We start from the raw sequence: 16745 nt of genomic DNA, 5'->3' as shown, positions 1-16745 counted from the left end.
TAAAACAAGTCAACAGGTAGTAGTGCATCTAAATCTGATGTAATATTCAAAAATAGAGAAATCCACCTGTGCTTTACTTATATTTGGGGGAACGTCAAGAGGACTCCATGACATACAGTTCTCCCCATCTTACACTTCTTCAGTCCCTTGGCACAGACCCGGGGTATTCCAGTGGCAAAGTACTACATCCATTACAGGCTACTTACTTAAAGGAAGACAGGCCTCACTCTTTTCCCCAGTAAGATGGCAGACATAGGTCACTGACTCTTTCACTCTCCCCTGACCTTCTATAACCTCGGTTTAATCGTAAGGTATGCTCTTTAAATCCATCGTCCATTTGCACACATACTATGTTGAAGCATGTTAACACTGACAACTATTACAGTGTAACATTTACTAATATGAAGAAAAGGGCAAGTAGTCATAACTGAATGAATATAAATGTCAAATTATGCAAATGTCAATTTGAGTGAGATCACTATTTTTGAATTCCAAGATGTTTAATGTAAACTGTTTTTATAAAAACTAATTATGAAACACAAAGACAATAGAAATATAAGTTATTTATTAATCAATCCACTTACAAAGCAGGTGGCTTAATGCAAGCTTATTGACATCTTCACATATGATCCATGGGAACATGTCCTCCACATACAGACAGTGATATTACTGACTGGATGCATTTGCAATCTGGGGCATATTAAGCATATTTAAACAAATAAAATTAGGCTATCCTGTATATGAAAGTATCTTGATAATAATATGCATCCTGAAGTAGATTAAAACTTCCTCCAAAGGAGAAATGTTAGTATGTTAACTTAACTTTATATTCTATATTATGCAGTAAATCTTAACTATAGAAATTAAAAATTTTAAATCAGTGATCGACTCTTGGTAATGTATGAAGTGGGAGTATATAACCATAGCAACAGTAGGTTGACAGTATAATTTGTGCCTCACAGTATCTGCAGATTTACTGTTTTCAAGTTTAGAGAGAAATAAAACAAGAGACATGTAGATTCAGCTGACTTTATTTATCTTGAAACTAATAAAAATCCCTTAAAAGTGATCCTGGGACCTTTAGAAGTTCTATGAATGCACAGATACCTGCCAGTGACTTAAATTCCAAATCTTGACTTAACGTGTCTACAAAATCAATGTAAGCAGATATCTTAACTTTTCGTGCTTAGCAGAAGACAACAAATTCTACATGTCTTTTTCAATTTCCCTAAAATTTTGTTAAATCTGCAAGTATGTACAATCTAGCTAATTGAAATTAATATTTAGTGTTCCTCAGAGCTGTTTCACAGCAGCAAAAACTGAATCAGGGAAATAAAATTCCAAATGATGTAGGAAAAAGATAAATGCAATCGAACAGCAGTCTAAATGTATGATATCAATATTCAACTCTTATCTGCACTGTGTTGAAAGGAAACGGATACACCAAGAAAATTTATACTGATCACTCTGGTGATGTGACTACCACCTGCATCTGGTTTAATATGGGTTGTATTCTGTTCCCAGTATTAAGGATGGTATTTAACTCAGAACTCCATATAGTAAATATACAGCAGCCATTTTGTCCTAATTAAGGAATGTCTTAATACACAATATTATCATTTTCTAGAGGATCTTTATACATTAAACTAAAGTACATGATTGATTAAATTAAAGGTTAGTAATGGATAAAAAATTCGTAATTATCAAGGCTTGGTACTATGTAAAAAACAAAAAGACCACAAAATTCTACTTACTAAAGCAGCTAACCTTGCCTGCAAGTTTAGGGTCACAAGCCCATAATATGTGCAAAGAAATGCAATACAAGGAACCATGCAAAAATACAGTAAAATGATACAGAAAAATGTCAAATCTAGAAAAAAAAAAGCTTTTATAAATACATCAAAATCAACTGTATACATAAACTGTAGGTCTAGCATTAGTTGTACCATATAGCAGAGCCAGCACTCTAAGTTCAATGCTTCCAAATCTGCGCAGGTAAGTCATGCCATCTTTGGTTGACTGCAGTACCAGGAAGGATGGGAATGAGAGGGAGGGCAAGAGTTCTGAAACATGGTGTCAACTTTCACTTGGCAGCTGGGCCTCAATGTCCACTCTGCATATGGGGCACTTCTTATTGGTAATCAACCATTGGTCAACACACACTTGGTGGAAAAGGTGCATACATGGAAGACGTCTATTATTGGCAAGAAAACAAAAAGCAAAAATTAATTTTATGATAATCGTATGTGGTAAACAAATTATATATGGAATAATTCAATAATGTTTTGAAGGTACTAAGCATCTTCCTCTTCTATAAAAAACACACAGATTAAATTAGCACTCTGGGCAATATAATATATAAATGATCAAGATAATTAACTTTCAAAGCTACAGGACCAAATTATATAACATCTTAAAAACTGTAAGAACACAAATTACACTGCCAATTATTTCAGTTTTGTTTTGGTACAGGAGCTGCCAGTGCCCTGGAGTTAGTAGTATGTTACCTGTCACATAATACTGCAAATATATTTTTAAATATCAAATCATCACTGTATTTGTAATGCCCTTTAAAAATACATATTATCTCAAATATATATTTATTACATCATTTAATTATCTCTCAAAAACATTACAATTCATGTGGCAAATACATGGTAACTACATTTTCCTCACTAAAAAATGTCTTAATGTGCAATGTTATTTTCTATCAAGAATATCTTTACACATTAAACTTAAGTACATAACTGATTAAAGGTGAGTAATACTTTCTTCATGGAATAATTGTTATATACACTTAATATTGTGCTGTTTTAATAGGTAGGTTAAAACGAGATGTAATGATTTCAGTTTGTTTACATCATGCCAAATTACCAATTAGAAATTGAGAAATAAAGCCCCCAAGCAAGATAGGGTAACATTAAATCTGAGTGTTAACAGTGGGATAAAAGTTACTGACTCGTGTCCATTTCTACTTCTAGCCACCGTTAAGAGTTTTTATACACTTTTTAGACTTCCTAATATCTTGTTAAAATAATAGCTTAAAAAACTATCCCAAGTATTCCTTGAATAGTATTGTCAATACTGTAAAAGCAATTAAGTTCCAAATTTATAAACCTTCATTAGAAATACAGTGTGCAAATAACCTTATTTGTCGTATGGTAGACAATAATTTTTTTCTCAGCCATCTGAAGAGGTATGACAAAATTATCCTTATAAATTAGGGCAATAATATTGCTACACGGCTCTGTTATATATGATATAGAACCTGTTTCATATGGCATTATGTTAACATTAAAAAAAAGAACAGGAAGAAAACAATCACTTAAGTGATTATACAAAGAAAATGCCTAAAATTAATATAGGGTTAACCTATTAACATTTTCTAAACAACAAAGGTGCAAGAAGGGAATAGTCCTACCAGTTTAGAGGAAAATTTAGGACAAAACCAGTTTATAAAAGATGCTATAGCCGAGTGCAGTGGCTTACGCCTGTAATCCCAGCATTTGGGAGGGTGAGGTAGGTAGATCACTTCAGCCTAGGAGGTGGAGGTTGCAGTGAGCTGAGACTGCTGCCCTGAGCCTGGGCAACAGAAGGAGACCATCTCCCAAAAAAGAAAAAAAAAAAAAAAAAAAAGATGCTGTAAAACAGACTGCATAGGGCTAATCTGGATCCCTTTCTAGGACCTCCAAAGCCTCTCAAATTCTCATTTCTGCAAGATTTACAAAAGACAATTTTGACTACAGAATTTCCCTGGCCAAACCTTGTGTGGCCCTACAATAGGCAGTAAATTTCCCACTCCCATGTTGGTAACATAGAGACTTTAATCTTTTGTTTCACTCGCTAGATGAAGCCAGTTCTACGTGCCAGAAATTGGTAACAGTATATGCCAAGAGTAATCTTTATTTGGTTTCCAGTTTACGTTTATCCTTTTTTTTTTTTTCAGAGACAGGGTCTCACTCTATTGCCCAGGCTGGAGTGCAGTGTGGTGTGCTCAAAGCTCGCTGCAGTCTCAAACTCCTGGGCTTGAGCCATCCCCCTGCCTTAGCCTCCTGAGTAGCTGGCACTGCAGGTGCACACCATCGCATGCAAATAATTGTACTATTTTTCTTTTTTGTACAAACAGAGTCTTGTTGCCCAGGTTGGCCTTGAACTCCTGGCCTCAAGAGAGCCTCTGGCCTTGGCCTCAAAAAGTGCTGGAATTACACATGTGAGCCATCGTGCCTGGTGTAATTTACTTTTCAAAAAAAATCCCATGTACAGTTTTGACAATGGATTTTAGATAATTAATATCTAGTTACCTCACATCTTCACCTTCCTCTAAAATAGACAAACAGATAGTACATTTTTCCTCTGTGTCTTCCTCAGTCCCTTCTTCCCCATCTTGTTTGCAGTGCAGTTTCCTCTGTGAGAACCAATCAGTTGTTACCTTATTAGTAGAGATGACATTATTGAACAACTGAGTAAAGTCTGTGTTTATTTGAAAAACAAAACAAAACAAAACCACATATTCACCCGCACTTTTTTCCCAGGTAAGACTGTCATAAATAAATGGAAGAATTAAGTAACTATCATCAATTAAGTATATTTTTAAGACCCTCTAATAATTGGGATCAAAAGCAAAATCAAATTTAACAAATTCATTCACTTGAAAGCTATTACTTTTAATCCACAATGAGAATGATAAACAATATAAACTCTATTTTTATCCTACCATGAGCATAAATAAGTTTTATTTTATTAGTGAATGTTTCAAATAACATCCATTTAAATTAACATCAGTTACAGTATTTAACTTGGACAGTTGAAAACTTGAATGTACTGGTAGTACCTCAATACTCTTTGAAAATAGATGAAAAATACAGAGAATAGTAATTTTCACACTTTATGATTATTCTTTACATAGTATAAAGGAGTCTCCAACCCCTGGGCTGCAAACCAGCACCCGGCTACACAGCAGGAGGTGAGTGGCAGGTGAGCGAGCATTACTGCCAGAGCTCTGCCTCCTGTCAGATCAGCGGCAGCGTTAGATTCTCATAGAAGCGTGAACCCTATCGTAAACTGTGCATGTGAGGGATCTAGGTTGTGTGCTCCTTAGGAGAATCTAACTAATGCCTGATGATCTGAGGTGGAATAGTTTCATTCTGAAACTATCCCCTCTGCCACCTATCCATGAAAAATTGTCTTCCATGAAAACTGGCCCCTGGTGTCAAAAAGGTTGGGGACCGTTGGTATTGAGCATGGTTTAAGACACGTATTTAACATGTCTACCCCATAACTGTATAATGCTATACAAGCAACTGAGGGTAGAGTAGAAGAAATACACATCAATAAAATGTCTGTCAAAATAAATTGCTAGTTACAGTACTGCCATATGATGGAATTCTGTATAAGCTATTATAAGCTATTAAAAATAATAAGGGTAATCTGTGGGAGCTGATATGGCATGAAAGGCAATCTGCAAACTATGTGGTTATCATCTCTGTTTGTATTTTTTTTAAAGTAGACAAAAATATATATACATATGCACATTATTAGAAAATGCTAAAAAATATCTGGAAGAATATCTAAATCCTTAATTATGATTTCACTTCTGGGAAGAAGGACTAGGGTCTGCAGAGTAAAAAACTGCAAAGTATATATTTTTTATACTTTCCAAAATTTTTAAACAATATGTGTGTATTACTTCAATAAAAATGTCATTGCTAGAGTCTACAAATTCAAAAAAGGTATATATTACATTTATGCATTTCAGTAACACTCTAGAAGTTTCACAGAATAAATTCTTACTTTTTTGTATTTATGTGGATATGTACATCTTTCAATTGTCCCCTGGGATGCTCCACGGTTGACATTTCCTAATCTTTCTTCCAAATGAATCAGTTCCTAAAAGTGAAGAATAATGACTGGTAAAAGCCAAGATGATTATTCCTGGAACAGTACCGTCAACATTGTTAAGAGAAATAAACTTCCGTACTCAGAAACTTGCAATATAAATACAGTGTTCAAAAAAACTTACATATGACAAGTGGTTACTTATATATAAGTGTATATATAACAGTTTATATGTTGCCCAGGCTGGTCTCAAACTCCTGGCCTCAAGTGATCCTCCCACCTCAGCCTCCCAAAGTGCTGAGATTACAGGTGTGAGCCACCATGCCTGACTTAATGTTTGTCATACACAGTAAGGCAAATGGTTGTTTATCATGTTTTCCTCAGCCAACTGAAATGGTACAGCAAAAGTTATCTTTATAAATTACAACAATATTACCACATGGTACTACATAAGTCAGTACGTATGTATGCATGGAGAAGATGAAATCATTCTAGTAAATTAAGGAATCAAATCAAACAATAGTTCTAAGTCACACTGACTCCAACTTCCAAACTGACATAAAAAAGGCCGGGTGCGGTGACTTGTGCCTGTAATCCCAGTACTTTGGGAGGCCAAGTTGGGTGGATCACTTGAGGTCAGGAGTCCGAGGGCAGCCTGGCCAACATGACGAAACACTATCTCTACTAAAAATACAAAAATTAGCCAGGCGTGGTGGCGGGTGCCTGTAATCCCAGCTACTCAGGAGGCTGAGGCAGGAGAATCGCTTGAACCCAGGAGGCGCAGGTTGCAGTGAGCTGAGATTGCGCAACTGCACTCCAGTCTGGGTGACAGAGCAAGACTCCGTCTAAAAAAAATAAAAAAAACAAAAAAACAAAAAAACAAACCACAACAAAACTTTAAATCCCATTCGAATGATTTGTTCTTCCTGAAAATTCAAACAAGACATTTAGCTACAAAGGGAATTACTTAAGTTTCTTTTTCTCTACCAATTTCTCTAAAAATTTAGCTGAGTCAAAAACATTACGTTCCCCATCACATTTAATGGTATAGTTATATATCTGACATTATATTGATTTAATACATTTTTATATTCTTCTATATTAGATATTTTCATTTACTCATCTTTAAATACTTGGGTAACTTTTGACCCTAAGGTTAATATTACTTACAAATATTTCTGTAACTCCCAGAAGCAACATAAGAAAATCACGTGATTCCCAGCCACTGTAGCAGTCCTACACAATTGTGTATGGTAGTGTATATATACTCTCTCTGCATTAAAGATACTGTGACAAACATATTCATTTATTTTATTACATACCTCAAAATTGCCCCTGAAAGGACCTCTGAATGATGTTCCATCCAATCCTGATGAAATGTAACGGATGTGAGGATAGCCTGCCATATCAGGAACCTATATCAACAGAAGAGATAGGCTAAATCAATTTTAAGAATAGACTTGTAATTTACTGTTAACATTGAATAATTCAAGACCTTCAATGTTTTCAATTCAACTGCTCATAAAATTTGACTTCAATAAGAATACATAACTCCAACTAAGCATTCTGTAACAGGTTTAGGTTTCTCTTAAAATATAACCTAACTCTCCAAAATGCCCAAACTTAAGCCTGAGGCTCTTAGTAGCTCAAACTTGAAAAAGAGTAAAATTGTCTTAAGATCCTGTCCATTTCAGAGAGCTTTATTAAAACAACGACAAAAAATGCACACAATTTTCCAACAAAATTTCACTTCGATAAGTTTTTTACTTCACTTCTCTTAAGCTTCCTAACAGCTTGATTCTATTAGGGAAACTTTTAACATTGTTTTCTAATTTTTTGTTAGGTATAGTCAATCTTCATTATTTATGGATTACATATGTGTGAACTGACCCACAGGCTAAAATTTACGTGTAACCCCATAATCAACACTTGTGCTTTCAGAGTCATTTGTGGATATGCCCGGTGGCAAAAAATTGGAGTTGCCCAACATGCAACTCTGTTTCCAGGTGAGGTAGAACAGGGCTCTGCCGTATTTCAGCTCCTACTATAAATCACTGTCTTGTTTGCAGTCTGTTTAGTGCCACGTTTTTCAGTTTTGTGCTTTTTGTTGGTGACTGTGTTGTTTAAAATGGCGCCCAAGCATAAAGCTGAAGTGCTTTCTAGTGTTCCTAAGCAAAGAAGGCTATGATACACCTTATGGAGAGAATAAGTTTCATTCGGGCATGAGTTACAGTGTTGTTAGCTATGAGTTCAATCTTAATGATTCTACAATATTTTTTAACGTTGTCTTTAAGCAGAAACACACATAAAAAAGGTTATACACTGATTAGCTGTGATCGGAGGCTTGGAAGGGTCCCATATTTGCTAACTCAGTGTTTGCAGCAACTGTATAGATCATAACTGCCATGCATAATGAGAGTATTACGAAAGCGCATTTCCGAGATACAGCACCATTCTTCCATCTTTATAAATAAATCTCTGACATTACATTTTAATTAGCCTACACTGAATCACAACACACTTTAAGCAGAATTTATAGCTTTAACAGACACTTCATATGTGGAAAAGAATTTAAAATAAATAAGCAATAACTTTTAACTTTCAATAGCCTATTACTTAAATTATTTACAACTTTTCTTATAACCAAGATCATTACTACTCAGCAGATAACCCAACCTCCTAAACATCTTCAAAGAAATCAGAAAGGAACTCCTGCATCCCAAATTATCTAAATCTTCACTTACCCTGAGAAGCCTCTACTCCCTAGCCTCGTTCCTCCAGCCTTTATGGATGAGCTTTTCTCCTATTTGAACTCAATCCTTATCACCCGCTCCTCCCTTCACCTGTTCACCCTGGGACATGCTTACTTCACTACTCCCCACCAAGCCTCTCTTCAGTATCTTCAAACAATTCCTCTCTAATGGTTTTCTGTCTTAACCTAAAAATACCTTAAGTTTTTCCAAACCTAAATTCTCTACTAATCCTAGAATTATTGCCAACCAAATAGGGGTTTCCTTCACTTTCCCTTCACAGCCAAGCTTATAAAGCAAGAAGGCTATATTCACTGTCTCCATGTTTTCACTTCCTTGCCGTACGCAATCTAAGAGGTGCCCCATCTACACCACTCACCATTACTGAACCATTCTGACACAAAAGACCAATAACCACTGTACTGCCAAATGCTTTCAACACTTTTCAAACTTTATTTTTTTGTGATGACACCATACTGACCATATTACAGTTCACCCTTGAACAACATAAAATGGGTTTGAACTGCATGGGTCTGCTTACATGTAGATTTTCTGCCACCTCTGCCACCCTGGAGACAGCGAGATGAATCCCTCCTTTTCCTACTCTTCAGCTTACTCAATGTGAAGACAATGAGGAAGAAGACTTTTATAATGATCCACTTTCACTTAACGAATAGTAAATATATTTTCCCTTCCTTATAATTTTCTTAACATTTTTTCTCTACTTTATTGTAAACTATCATTATCTATTGTAGACTATCATTATCAAGTACTTATAACATACAGAATATGTGTTGATCAACTGTTTATTTTACCAGTAAGGCTTCTGATCAACAACAGACTATTAGTAGTTAAGATTTTAGGAACTGAAAAGTTATACTCTGATTTTCGACTGTGAGGAGGGTCAACACCCCTAACCTATGCATTGTTCAAGGGTTAACTGTATTTTCTGATATTATTTTAACTGTGTTTTTCAACTTTTCAAGTCAGTTCTCAGAATCCTTTGTTCGAAGCACAGTATTATCATTTAAATACAGTATTGTCATTCTCTAAGGTTTTTTCACCCTCTTGTCACTCTGCACATTTTTCCTGAAAACCTAATCCTCTTCCATGGATTCATTACCTCCATATACTGACAGATCAAAACACATCTTTAACCCAAATATCTTTGGAAATCCAGACCATAGGCTTAACTTCCTATTGGACATTCAACTTCGATACAGATTCAGTACATCCAAGACCTAACTCACCTAACCCCTTCACCCAAACCCTAAATATCTCTCAAATGTGTCTCATCATTTTTATGCCAACTACAATTGCCTTCATTCAGGCATTCATCAATATTTACCTCTTCTACTATAATGTCCTGACTGGTTTCCCACATTTAAATCTATTTTTCCACATAACTGAGGAGGTGATCTAACTATAATCTGATTAAATAACTCTAAAATCATATATTTGATCAGGACATTTCCCCTTCAATAGTTCCTGAGTTCCAGTTTCTTGGTAGGACAGTTTTCTCACTGCTGCCTGACCCTCACTCCTAACATTAGAAACACCAGCTTACTTGGAGTTCCCAGTGCTTGTGCTATTTGCTGCATCTTTATATGCTGTAACCTCTGCAAGAGCACCATTCCAAAATCCAGTCTGCTTAGAAGTCACATGTACCAGAAAGCTTCTCTGAAAGCTTTCCTGCAGTGCCTCTACCCACAACAACACAAAACTATTCCCTTTTCTGTACCACTTATATAACGAGTATGTGATACAAACAGCAAATGCAATGTATGTTTTGCTGAACTTGTCCTTTAGCACTTTACAAAATCTGAACCTGCTTAAATCAGATGTAGAGAATCAGTATAATCTTTCTGCAGATTAGAAAATCAGGCTGGGTGCCATGGCTCAAGCCTGTAATCCCAGCACTTTGGGAGGCTGAGGTGGGCAGATCACTTGAGGCCAGGAGTTTGAGACCAGCCTGGCCAAATGGTGAAACCCCATCTCTATTAAAAATACAAAAATTAGCCAGGCATGGTGGCACGTGCCTGTAATCCCAGCTACTTGGGAGGCTGAGGCAGGAGAATCACTTGAACCCAGGAGGTGGAGGTTGCAGTGAGCTGAGATCATACTACTGCACTCAAGCCTGGATGACAGAGTGAGACTGTCGAAAAAAAAAAAGAAAGAAAAAAGAAAATCAAGTATGACTGCATCAGAACGGATCTATTACCACTTACCGCAAAATAACTGAAGCACAGTATACTCCCGACAGTGGATTAAGAGTATCTTGATATACAAAAAACCCCACACTTTTTTTGTCATTTTGTACATTAAGAGTACATGTTACGATGCAAATTATATGCGCAGATTTTAATACATCTAATACCTTTTTATAGCACAATTTTAGCTAACAAGATTACTCTCAAATTCTATTAAAACATCTATAATAACTAATACAGTGAAATATTTCCAATAAAATATTTAGAAAAGGAACTTTTAGAACATGTCAAAATTTTGAAAATTTTCCATTTTACCATCAAAGGAAGAGCTCCTAATTGTAAGTGATGAAGTCGAGGAGGTGCGTGATAATGGGCCAAGTGAGGATGCAATGCACCAGGTGTATAAGTAGCTGCGGTCACTCCAGCTTCAATTCCCAGTTCCCTGACAAAAGGATGAGAACAGTTTAATCCTCCTTAAGGTCTCTTTTTTATCAACAGACACGGGGAGTTATGTTTACACTTAAAAAAGTAATCTAAGGTTTCTTAACTTACAAAGCTGAGGAAAGATAATTTAGCCCAAAATATTTAACTAATAATTTCAAATTTATTTTAGAACTGAAAGCTCAAAAAACTTAAATTTTGTGGCAATGAGGAGCAAAGCATTTGTACTTGGTTTCACATCTTACAAAGGAAGGAAATATATGGCTACGAAGGTCCCTTCCAAGATAAAAGCCTGATTCTACTTGAGGAGCATACAACATAGAATTTACTTTTTTGGTGTATCTGAATGTTACAGACACTCTCTGGGTTTTTGTTTGCTAGATATCATCTCTTGGTTGTTGACATTAAGGACAATTAGAATAACAAACTCTTCTACACCTTATAAAAGAAGGGCAAACAATATTTTAGAAGGGGTAAAACTGTTATATGCTAAGTCTTCATTTACTTATTCTCATTTCACGTTCTGCCTCAAAAGTCATTGTGGTTCAAGATCTCAATGAATGCCCACACACAATGGATTCAGAAAATTAATTTAATGAACATCTGCTCCCATTTATCTAGGAAAGACCACAAATCTAGGAGAATGAAGGCTAAATTTCCCTTGTCAATGGCAGGTGAGGGTGGTGGAGCAAATCTGAGTACAAAGGTGGGGGTCAGATAAAGAAGATGTAAAAGGTGGGATCAGTCGAGGGAGTCAACTTTGGTGGTAACCCTGAAAAAGAGGAAAAAAGGTCCACTCCTCTTACTTACATGGGAACTCTAAAAAACCTAAACTCACAGGAGAGAGTAGCATGTTGTTTACCAGAGGCTAGGGAGGGGGTGGGAGGTCGTGAATGAGGAAAGGGGAGATGCTGGTCAATGGGTACAAAGCTTCAGCTAGGAGGAGTAACTTCTGATATTCTACTGCACAGCATGGTGACTACAGTGAAGAATAACGTACCGTATATTTCAAAACTGCGACAAGAGAAAATTTTAAATGTTCTCACCACAAAGAAATGATCAATATTGGAGGTGATAAATGTGCCATTAGCCTGATTTAATCATTCCACAATGTATGTATGTACTGAAATACTATGTTGTACCTCCAAATATATACAATTATTATTTGTCAATTAAACATAAAATAACACCTAAAAAAAAGTTCTACTCCTGCTTGATATGGTTCCCTGCCCCAGCTCCTATTCTTTCCTCTCCAAACCTCTATCTGCCCAGAGGCAGTGTCTCACAGCTAAACTGGGGATTAGTTTTCTCCACATCATCCTTCTGCAAAGCAATCAATCACAAGGCATCTCTTCCAATAGTTTTACCACAAGCTGTGAAGCACTGTTTTGAAATTAAAGAAGATACTGACCAGGCAGACCTCTCTGGAGCCTGTCGAGGATGTGAGGACATAGTCTGAGGCACATGAATATGATGCCCATGACCATAGTTTGGGTGCATCCTATGTGGATGGGGTGGGGGGCGTTCATGTGCCCGCCTGGAAACACAGAACACAAAAAGACCACTGGAAATAATTGAATAATTGGTTATTTCTTTTCTTAATGTAGAAAAAAATCCCTAGTATTAATACTATAAACATCTATAGATTAGTCATAAAATAAATTTTATAACAGTTATAAAAATATAGAAAATTATTTAATTGTTAATAAATCAAGAAACCATCACCTCCTCCATAAATTCTAATTGCTCATTTATTCCAGTGCTTCCAATTCAAATATCCAAGGAAAAAGGTAATTTTAACATTATCTTGTATACCTTCTTTACAAGTGATATTTTAAATACGAGAATAATAGGAATTAAATAGAAATAAAATTTTTAAAAATTAAATACCCCAGGCAAATGTTGCAGGCACAAATAAATTATTGTATATAAACATTAAAGCAGGACAAACTGAAACCTTAATTTTGCTTCCTTTACTCTTATATTGTAAAGACATTCAACCATTTTAATGGATGAAAGTTTAAGACAAAAAAATGTTAACCTTGTGCATTTTTTTTTCAAAACACATGTAATACAAGTTAATACACCTAGGAAACTTGTATTTAGCTTGATTCATACTTTTTTTTTTTTTTTTTTTTTTTTTTTGAGAGGAAGTCTAGCTCTGTCACCAGGCTGGAGTACAGTGGCAATCTTGGCTCACTGCAACCTCTGCCTCCCGGATTCAAGCAATTCTCCTGCCTCAGCCTCCCAAGTGGCTGGGACTACAGGTGCACACCACCACACCCAGCTAATTTTTGTATTTTTAGTAGAGACGGGCCAGGATGTTGGCCAGGATGGTCTCAATCTCTTGACCTTGTGATCCGTCCACCCTGGCCTCCCAACGTGCCCAACCTCCATTCATACTCTTTATTCTGCATCCCAGTTTACTGTATTTTCTCTTCCTAAAGTCAGTTAACAGAAGACACTAAAAACAACTTAGTTTCAGGGATTCATTTTTTGTTTCTTTTTTTTTTTTTTTAAGAGGCAGAATCTTGCTCCAGGATCAAGTGCAGTGGCACAATCATAGCTCAGTGTAACCCTGAACTCCTGGGCTTAAGTGATCCTCCCACCTCAGCCACCTGAGTAGCTGGGACTAAAGGTGTGTGCCACCATGCCCAGCTAAGATTCATTTTTATAGTCTAATTATTTTATATTAGTTTTTAACACAATTGCAGATTTTGCATGTTTACTAAACAACAATTTGCCAGTTACTGGAGGATAAGACTGTTAAACTGGCAATTTTCTATATAAAAGGTTACTATATTAGAATGGCAGCAACAGCCAGAGATTTGGGATACAATCTTAAATGACAGAAGTAAAACAAAAAGTTACACAAGAGCTGGATCATTAATTAGATCAAGAGTTTGGCAAACAGGTTATGTGAAGGGTAAAACAGGAAATTTTTTCAGCTCTACAGGCCATATGTTCTCTGTTGTAACTACTCAACTTAGCCTTTGTAATGTGGAACAGCCACAAACAACGGACACTTTTTCAGTTTGTTTGTAACTGAAAAACTGCAGCTGTTTTCCAATAAAATTTTGTTTACAAAAATCGGTAGGCAGAATTAGACCAATAGAGTTTGCTGATCTGAATATGAAAATCAGATCCTGAATACTCAAAAGAAAAAAAAAAGGATTTTCATAAACTTGAAGTACAATATTTTCACTGTCATTCACTGAAAATTCTACTAATACTTTCCTTCCCTCTCGTTAGTAACATTCAAATCTTTGATATCTTTAGATCTTATTCCTCAGAATCATCAATTTTAACACTGATTTTTACCACACGATATTGCAGAAACAGACAGACAAAAGATTAGTTCACATCAGACCAGTCTGCGTATTTTTTTTTAACTGGTTTGCATAAAGGTATTACCCTGGGTCATATGGTAAAACTGGTCAGATTTTACTAAATAATCTGGTATAAACTTGTTTTTTCAACACATACAATTTAGGTAAAAGCAGGGGAAGGTTCTGGTTAGCAAAGAATCAATTACTTAGTGAACTGAGGATTTAGTATAGTTACTTTTTTGGGGAGAAGGGGAGAGACAGGGTCTCGCTGTGTCACCCAGGCTGCAGTGCGGTGGCATGATCATGGGAGGATCACTTAAGCACAGGAGTTCAAGGATAAAAGAACTATGGTTGCACCACTGCACTCCAGCCTTGACCCCCTGGGCTCAGACGACCCTCTCATCTCAGCCTACCAAGTAGCTGGGACCACAGGAGTATGCCACTACACCCAGCTACTTTCTTTTTTTGGTAGAGACGAGGTCTCCTTATGTTGCCCAAGCTGGTCTCAAACTCCTGGGCTCAAGCGATCCTCCTGCCTCAGCCTCCCAAAGTGTTGGAATTACAGGTGTGAATCACTGCAGCCACCTATCTTTTGTTTTCTACTGTTGTTAAAGGACACAGGGTCTTGCTCTATCACCTAAGCTAGAGTGCAGTGGCACAGTCATAGCTCAGCTTTGAACTCCTGGGCTCAAATTATCCTCCTGCCTTAGCCTCCTTAGCAACTGGGGATTACAGGCATGAGCCTCACCCAGCTTATAGTTACAAGTTACATTATTTCTAAAGACTTCACGATTTTTTTTGTTGTTGCTGTTCTTTGTTCTTTTTTTAAAAAAAGAAAACAACAACAAAAAAAAACAGTATTTCACTGTGTTATCCAGATGGACTCAAACTCCTGGGCTCAAGCAATCCTCCTGTCTCCGTCTCCCAAGCAGCTGTGCCTACAAGTGCACGCCACCATGCCTAGTTGGATTTCAGAGTTATAAAGACCAATGGAAGTAGAAGAAAAAGCAAGCTTGACTTTCTTTTTAAAAACGTAAAACATACGTTGGATGCTGCATCATCCTCCTCCTTTGAACTTCCATCCTCTGCATCACTTCATGAGGATGCAGTCTCTGTGCTGGAGGTGCTGTGGCTGGAATATGGTGCGAAATTGGCTGGTGTGTAGGAGGAAGATGCTGAGGGATTGGTGCAGCTGTACTGGCTAAGTGAGTTGGTGGTGGGGGTGCCACAGGATGAGATGTCGCATGAGAAGATATTTGAGAATGGAAAGCATGTACAGGATGAGGAATAACATAATCCACTTGAGGTGGAGGCTGAGTCTGAGGAGGGGGATTTCCATGAGAATGCGGGCAGGCAGAAGTTTGATGATGAAGTGGCCTTGTCAAAGAGGCATCTGCAAGAAAAATATTTTGAGTATGTTACACAGGCACCATGCAGTTGAACATATATTGCTATTATACATTCCTATTGTATTTTTAAAGATATTATTTTTATGAATACTTGATCAAGTAAAGTATTCAAGCAACTGCTCAAGCAACCTGCTCCCTTCTTAGAATAATCTTGGATATCTTCTTATGTCAATATATATTATAGTTTAACTTCACTCACAGCTTCACAACATTCTATTATGTAAACACACCAAAATGTACTGACAAAACCCCCACCGATAAAAAAGAAACCCAAATGCTATGATAAATATCTGTGTATATGCTCACTCCTGCACTCACTCTTTCATTTACACACATGTATACACACATATATAGAGATCATTTCTGTAGCATAAATTCCTGTAAGTAGTTGTGGGACAGAAAGAAAAAAATAAATTTAGATGCCAGTTGATAAAAATACCCTTTCCAAAAGGTTGCCATAATTAATATTTCCATCAAGAGTACACAGGAAGGGCTGGGCACGGTGGCTCACACCTGTAATCCCAGCACTTTGGGAGGCCAAGGTGGGCAGAGTCACCTGAAGCCAGGAGTTCGAGACCAGCCTGGCGAACATGGCGAAGCCCCGTCTCTACTAAAAATATAAAAATTATCCAGGCATGGTGATGCGCACCTGTAATCCCAGCTACTTGGGAAGCTGAGGCAGGAGAATCGCTTGAACCTGGGAGGTGGAGGTTGCAGTGAGCCGAGATCATGCCACTGCACCCCAGCCTGGGCAACAGAGTGAGACTCCAT

General features: G+C 36.9%; 1 protein-coding gene across 4 annotated transcripts in view; it reads right to left on the bottom strand.

Moving 5' to 3' along the window:
* Positions 1 to 543: 543 nt before the first annotated feature.
* Positions 544 to 16745, bottom strand: part of RNF111 (ring finger protein 111) — a 115224-nt gene continuing 99022 nt past the window's right edge. For 2 of the 4 annotated variants that reach the window (XM_030814489.1, XM_030814490.1), the window contains exons 8-14: positions 15610 to 15958; positions 12648 to 12773; positions 11111 to 11237; positions 7158 to 7250; positions 5791 to 5886; positions 4302 to 4429; positions 544 to 2194 (exon numbers count right to left, since the gene is read on the bottom strand). In XM_030814489.1, the coding sequence (XP_030670349.1) occupies positions 2077 to 2194; positions 4302 to 4429; positions 5791 to 5886; positions 7158 to 7250; positions 11111 to 11237; positions 12648 to 12773; positions 15610 to 15958 (1037 nt within the window). In that variant the 3' untranslated portion in view covers positions 544 to 2076. The remainder of the gene's footprint in view (positions 2195 to 4301; positions 4430 to 5790; positions 5887 to 7157; positions 7251 to 11110; positions 11238 to 12647; positions 12774 to 15609; positions 15959 to 16745) is intronic. The other 2 variants (XM_003267041.4, XM_012507563.2) reach the window with 1 other exon arrangement.

The sequence above is a fragment of the Nomascus leucogenys genome, chromosome 6, assembly GCF_006542625.1.
Source record: "Nomascus leucogenys isolate Asia chromosome 6, Asia_NLE_v1, whole genome shotgun sequence".
NCBI classification, from domain to species: domain Eukaryota; kingdom Metazoa; phylum Chordata; class Mammalia; order Primates; family Hylobatidae; genus Nomascus; species Nomascus leucogenys.
Note: the sequence above shows the minus strand (reverse complement) of the source record. Positions and strands in the feature narration are given on the sequence as shown.